This window comes from Primulina huaijiensis, chromosome 2, assembly GCF_012295235.1.
Source record: "Primulina huaijiensis isolate GDHJ02 chromosome 2, ASM1229523v2, whole genome shotgun sequence".
Lineage (NCBI taxonomy): Eukaryota > Viridiplantae > Streptophyta > Magnoliopsida > Lamiales > Gesneriaceae > Primulina > Primulina huaijiensis.
Genome location: NC_133307.1, coordinates 4,565,602 through 4,572,885, shown reverse-complemented (window position 1 = coordinate 4,572,885; position 7,284 = coordinate 4,565,602). Strand labels below are relative to the sequence as shown.

Genomic DNA, 7,284 nt, shown 5'->3' with positions numbered 1-7,284 from the left:
AGCCTGGCAAGCCTATGATGTGTCCAACTGACGAAGAACCCAGCTAACCAGTTCAACGGAAGGAGTGAAATCAGTTCAACTGACGAGTCAACTGATTTCACTAGCCCAACTGAAGATCAGTCCAGCTGACCAGTTCAAAGCATCAGTCAGAATCTTTCAGTTGCAGATCAAGACAAACTTACAGTAAATGGATTCGAGCTGTGCGTGAAGGTACAAAGCCATTGTCCAGTCAAAGGACAATAATGAACGTTGCATCAGAGCATTAAAAGACAAAACACTCCAGAAGAGCCGTCGAAAAGTCGAAGCACAAAGTCCAAGGAGCCGATTCAAATGCAACGGATACAATAATTAAGTCTCACTGTACGATCAGCTTTCCCAGCCTATATAAAGAAAAGATCAGTGAAAACTCAAAAGAAGAGACATATACGAGAGTGAAAAGAGTTGAGAAGATAAACAGAAAAGGGCACGCTCAGTTGCATATCAGCTTTCAGAAGCACTTAAAGCCCAGAGGGAATTTTTCATCGTTGTATCAGCTTAGTTTAGAAGCCATTTTCCCTCAGTGTGTGAGAACATTCTTGTTCAGTTCTCACACACACACTCACTCTCAAATCTACTCAAATACCGTCTTGCACAAAGACGTTAAACTTGTGTATGTAGTCTTTGACACATAGACATTAAAGAAGTGTTCTCTGGAAGGTGCTGCCTTCAGTCGTAGCAAGGAGTTCAGTTTAGGAAGTAGTATAAGTCCTAGCTGAGTGGGTTTGTACAAAGAGTTGTATAAATCAAAGTCTTCTAGTGGAACCTACTCGTGGTGGTAGAAGGGGTGACGTAGGAGCAGTTGAAGTCTACGAACATCCATAAACATATCTTGTGTATTTATCTGATTAACTATTGCTTTCAAATTGTTTCGATCAGTTGGAGTATCCGTCAGTTCAGTTGTCACCATAAATGAACTGAAGAATGCAAAAACTAATCTGTCTTCCTTCGGTTAGTCAGTTTACATAAGTTAAAATGTTTTCGAATAACAGTCTTTTTCACGAAGGATTACTTCGAGTTTCTTCCGCTTGGTTTTAATCCAAACTCGATTTAATTCATCGTTGTTAATATTCTTAGAACACGAGCTATTGCAGCTTATTGGAGAATGTAGTGTTTGAAATGTCTTCGAAGGCACTAGCACACTCGATCCTTCAATAGCGCAACCACAATTCGGGTTGATGTAGCAAGAAAATATCCCTAGGTATGGATAAAACCAAATTCATATCCAAAGGAGACCAAGACATGGTATGAACACTTGCCTCAGTTTATACTACATCACCCAGCTTCCCAGAATTTCCAGATTACCTAAGTGGATTCGGGAATCGATTCATGAAACATGGGCAAACGACGAATATTTGTCCAGAAGAAATATTTTGGAGCTATACTTTTTTAGTAGAGCACCAGAACCAAATGGAAAATGCCCACAAGAAGCATTTCATATCATCAAGCTAAGAATGCCATATACGAATGTTCAAAAATTTATCAAAGATCCTCCAGTAGAAGAAACACTTCTTGTCATTGCAATAACTGAATATGACATCTCTATTAGAAGAGCTTGAATTCTAAGGGTCCGTCTAACCAAGATGGACGAAGTCAAGTTTTCATATAAGTTTTATCATAATTTTGTAAATGAATATTTCCCATTAAACACTATGACAGGAAAAATAACAAGTTTTACAGAAGGCCTATTTGAAATGAAAAGAAATCTTTTGTAGAATAGAAACTTCTAGGGAGCAACGAAACTCAGCGGAAGTTTTGTAGCATGGCTTATGTGGGAAGATGGTCAGAAAGTATCTGTCAGAATGTCGGAACCAAAAGAGCCAGAATTCGGGAAGGTTTTCGGCCAAGATCTGACCGAAAACATAATGTAGAGACAAGTCCATGTGGTGAAGGACCACATAAAAAACAATTTCCTCAGGGATCATACAAAAATGGAAGATTATCCGATAAAGATAAATCATACATATGATCCAACCACTCTATTAGTAGAAGATGAGCCACCACTAAAAGACGATTCCACTAATTGGTGGAAAAATATTCCACTGAACCACACATAAAGATAAGTCACCAACTAGTGGTTGAAGAGACCACCACTTACAAGATGTTGTCGGCCACAACTGGTAGAAGAATTCATAAGATTTGAAGTCCAGATTTGAAATCCACTAAGAGTTCTATAAATACCAAGGCAGAATGAAGATGAATACATCATTCAACCTCTTTATTTTCTTTCAGATAAATGATAATATTTCTCTTTCTAAATTTATGTGTTGTATTCCGGCTACTATAAGTAGTTAAACAAGTTATTCCTCCTCTACGAAAGGTTATTATGTATTAATAATTTGTATGGTTGAATAAAAAGATCAAGATTTACTGCCCCTCTCATGTATTATTTTCAAATTGAACTGTTTTACTATACACCATGAGGTAAGAAATGAAACAGGGTTGTACTAAATGATGTTGAAAGAATCTATGTCAGGAACCATCGGTTAGACTGCGTGGTTATGCTGTGAGAATCAGTCTGTAAAACAAGATAGATACAACCCGACGACACCCCATCAAAGAGATAAATTGTTCAATTTATTTTACGAAAGTATGATTTTGGAAAATTTAAATGATTAGGAAGCACACACAAATATTTAAATGAATAGAGAGAGGAGAAAATTATAATTGAAAAGAAAGCGTTATCGTAAGTTTGCTCGTAGATACTTCTGTAAAGCAATATAAATAGCTAGGCACACACCAAAACATCTAACTTCGTGGCATCTCCTTACAAGCATGATCTGATTTCTTGTTCTTCAGATCATATTTTCCAGAAATTCAAGAATGGGGCACAGCTTGTTGGAGGCCTTGAACGTGCGGGTAGTGGGCTCCGGCGAAAAGATTCTGGTGCTGGCTCACGGGTTCGGCACCGATCAATCGGCGTGGCAGCGCATTCTGCCGTTCTTTGTGCGGGACCACCGCGTGGTTCTGTATGACTTGGTGTGCGCGGGCAGCGTCAACCCTGATTACTTCGATTTCGGCCGCTACACCACTTTGGACGCCTACGTTGACGACTTGTTCCATATCCTTGAAGCCCTCGGCGTGCAGCGCTGCACCTATGTTGGCCACTCGGTGTCCGGCATGATCGGGATTCTCGCCGCCATTCGCCGCCCCGAGCTGTTCATTAAGCTGATTCTCATCGGCGCCTCCCCTAGGTACGCGCGTTACAAATTCCAAATTCCCACCCGGGCTGATTTTACTGTTTGTTTTGATTTCGAATCAATTCCCAAATCCCAATAAACTGGAATTGAATCCCAGTTTAGTCAAAACATAATTCGCAGCTACTGTTGGACCAAATTGATTGATTTTGATTCATATATAGTTAATAATGATCACGAATAGTGATCGATCTTATCCAATTCTTATTCGTGACGGGAATCAACATCAACTCCCAGGTTCTTGAATGATAATGACTACCACGGAGGATTCGAGCAAGGCGAGATCGAGAAGGTATTCTCTGCCATGGAGGCAAACTACGAGGCGTGGGTCAACGGGGTCGCGCCGCTAGCGGTTGGTGCGGACGTGCCGGTGGCGGTGCGCGAATTCAGCCGCACGCTGTTCAACATGCGACCGGACATAACGCTGTTCGTGTCACGGGTTGTATTCAACAGCGACTTCCGAGGAGTACTGGGACTGGTGAAGGTGCCGTGCTCCATAATCCAGACGGCGAAAGACGTGTCGGTGCCGGCAACGGTGGCGTACTACATGAAGAACCACCTGGGGGGGCGGACCACCGTGCACCCGCTGAACATCGAAGGCCATCTCCCGCATCTCTCCGCCCCCAATCTGCTGGCGCAAGTGCTCCGCCAAGCCCTGCCCAGATAAATCCAAGTTTTGTGGGGAATAAGATTCTGACACGTGTCGAATAAGGAGCTATTGGAGTACTATAATTTTGTTCTGTTATTTTTGTTTTTGTTTTTTTGGAGAGGATAAGGAATATCACGTGATTGTCACGTGATGATGTTCACGTTTTGTCTTCTGCTGCTTCTTTTTTTGAAATGGGGTGGGGGACCTGTTTTCTGTATTTGTTTAAAATTTTTTATTTTCTATAACCCAAATTAGTTTAAATTTAAAAATAATTCTATTGGTTAAAAATTTTCCACCAATTTACTAGAATAAAAATATGAAGGAAAATATATTGAATAAAGAGAGATTAAGAAAAAATAAATGTTAAAAATTTCTATTAGAAAAATATATGAAAATTGAGTAATGGTTTGAGGATTATATTTTAAGTGAGTCTCATGTGAGACCGTCTCACGGATCTTAATCTGTGAGACGGGTCAACCCTACCCATATTCACAATAAAAAGTAATACTCTTAGCATAAAAAGTAATACTTTTTCATGGATGATCCAAATAAGAGATCCGTCTCACAAATACGACCCGTGAGACCGTCTCACACAAGTTTTTGCCTTATATTTTTGTCTACATATGTAAATACAAAAATTTAAATGATCTTTTAATTTATTTAAATACATTTTTTATAATATATAAAATTGAATATTTGTCGTTTTAGCAAAAGTTATAGTTAGTGATAATGTTACAATTCATATCTTTTGAACCTTACATCAACCCAAGCGTCTCAGTTCGATCGCTCTGTCAGCAGAGACAATTATTGCACTCCAACAATCTCACTCACAATAATTTTATTTTTGTAATCAATGAGAATCAAATCAGTGACCTTGGATCTAATACCAATTGTAAGACGAACGTTTGTCACTTTACAAAAATTTAAAGCTAGTGGTAATGGTGCAACTCAAATCTTTTAAATCATACAGTACTCAAACGCTACAGTCCAATCACTCTCTCAACAAAAACAATTATTGCACCCAACATTAATATATACATCAGATTACAAGATTGAAGGGTTAGAATATTTTTATAATTGCTCACTATTTTTCTGAATGAAATAATCAGTGATACTTTTTTTTACTTTTTTAATTCACCTATAAATAAATTTTTTATAATTTATCATTTCAATTCACTTGTAAATAGAATATTGATCCCCAAAAAAAAAAAAAAACACTAACTTACAAAGATTTGACAAAAAATGGATTTCAAAATTATATATAACACATCATATATGAAAAAAATTGATATTTTCTCTAAAATATCTAATGATCCAACTAAGACAAATCAAATAATATAACAAGAGAAGATTCGAGAAAAATTAATTTTTGAAATTTTTAACTTTAATACTTAAGATTTAACATAACAAATTTTCAAATTTTCAATAGAATTTCATTTTCTTTTCTAAAAATTAAATTATTTTTGCTGAAGTTTGAAATAAGTATTAATTTTAAATATATTTATAATTACATTTATAGAATATAAATTATATATTTAAAAAAATTGCCCGTGGTTTAAAGTAGGAATAGCCATAACATATAGAAAAAAGTTAAACACGGATGTTTATAACATAGAAAAAAAATTTCTTTTTTTTTTTGGTATTTTACAAAATAAATGGTATTGAACTGGAATTTCATCCAACATAAGAATTTTATTTTTCACAGATATATAATATTGTCTATATACAAAAATTAAAAAAAAAAAAACAAGAGATTAATCCTCAAAATCGAAATTCGAATCGCCTCATTTGGTTACAAGTCAGCATTTTGCTTTGGATTTGAGCAAAAGATTAGCAGTAAAAGGCCGCAGGGGATGATTATGACCAAAGATTTGGAGATATTTTGTCGTAGAGGCCAATGTTCATCCCATTGTAAGCAATTGGAGCATACATCCATAACTCATCCGAGCTTAGCAACTGCAAACGTTAAACAATAATTATTAACTTAGTTTTCACAACCTTGTCACGACGGAGAAATTTCGTGGGCGAAATTTGAATTTTCGTCATTTGTCAAAAAATACCTTGATTTGATGTTGCAAAAATTTGACGTAGTGAACGGCCTCCTCCAGCATTGTGCTAATATCGACCTAATGCAACGCAAATTAGATTATGGGGTGATCGCATAATATTCTAACCAAATGGTACGTAGTTGTATTAATTACCTTTGTTCCATTTGGGACAAGATTTTGCAAGATCCTCAATCTCTCGTTGATTCTTTCTCTTCTTCTCTGAAAATCAGAAAAAGGGTTTTCATGTAAAATTATTAATGCATTTTCATAACAAATTTAACTAGCTAGTTAGGCCTTGAAATCTTGAAAGTTTTTTTGAGTCTTTACCCTTGCATATAGGCTTTGAGGATCAGTTGCCGATCCTCGGTTAGCTCTTGCTTTCCCTTTCGAGTTCGACGCTCCGTCGTGATCTTGAGAAGCATTGGAGTGATCATCCTCAGAGCTGAAACTGCTTGAACTTTGTCCGTTTGTTACAGCAGCATTATTAATGTTGTCTTCTTCAGTATCATTGCTGCTTGGGATGTTGACTTTCTTGTTCTTTTTCGAGCGAGTATTCCTCTTATTTTGCTGTATCGTTATACAGTATTAATCCATGGAATCAGGTGAATGAAACAAGAAACAAGCAAGAACATATACATTTAGTTGGAAAATGATCTTTCTTATACTCACATCTTTCGAAACCCGAGATCTTTTCTTGGGACTTTGGGATGAATTATCCTCAGATTTATCCTCCAGAGATTGGAGTTGGTACCCCTTATCCTGATCAATCTGAATTCTTGTTGTTTCATACTTCCTCTTGAGCTGCATTTCTTCGGAAGAATGATCCCCGGATCCAATAGCCTGGATTTTTCCTGCATTACTCAATTGCAGAATCTCTTCCATCATATCGTCAGGAAAAACCGGCTCGTTTTCGCAATCCATGGGATAAAACAGGATGGATTCATCATGAAGAAAATCAACATCATTAGCATTGACATTATTTCCATAGCCATGATCGAGTAAAAAGGCACAGTCGAATTCGATGCAGTCACCAGTTTCCTGTGGAACACAACTAAAATCAGTGAAAAATATGCTATGATCATCCATATGATACATATTTTCAGCCTGAAAGCTTGATGGGATTTGAACATGATTGGAGAAAAAGTCTGTGGCAAGCAAAGACTCAGAATCAAGAAAAGCTCCAAATGACTCCATTGAGCTTGATACAAGCAATATGGCCGGGAATTTGGAGGGTTTCTTCTTCCCTTTTTTTTTTTTTAAATAAATTTTGTGCAGTTGCTTGGAAATACCCACTAATTCAGCTGCATATTTATAGTGGCAATGAGAGAAATTTAAAATGGCAGAAATAAGGATT

The 7,284-nt window shown here is 36.9% G+C and overlaps 1 protein-coding gene across 1 annotated transcript; it reads left to right on the top strand.

The window, feature by feature from the left end:
• Positions 1-2,708: 2,708 nt before the first annotated feature.
• Positions 2,709-4,110, top strand: LOC140965280 (probable strigolactone esterase DAD2). Its single transcript, XM_073425445.1, has 2 exons — positions 2,709-3,230; positions 3,471-4,110. The coding sequence occupies exons 1-2, from the start codon at positions 2,860-2,862 to the stop codon at positions 3,898-3,900; spliced, it is 801 nt and encodes a 266-aa protein (XP_073281546.1). The 5' UTR covers positions 2,709-2,859; the 3' UTR covers positions 3,901-4,110.
• The last annotated feature ends 3,174 nt before the right edge of the window (positions 4,111-7,284 follow it).

Bases quoted from the DNA above. Each gene is read 5' to 3' on its own strand.
- LOC140965280 (XM_073425445.1), top strand. From the start codon at position 2,860: ATGGGGCACAGCTTGTTGGAGGCCTTGAACGTGCGGGTAGTGGGCTCC. The intron at 3,231-3,470 runs GTACGCGCGTTA...ATCAACTCCCAG, and splicing joins CTCATCGGCGCCTCCCCTAG to GTTCTTGAATGATAATGACT.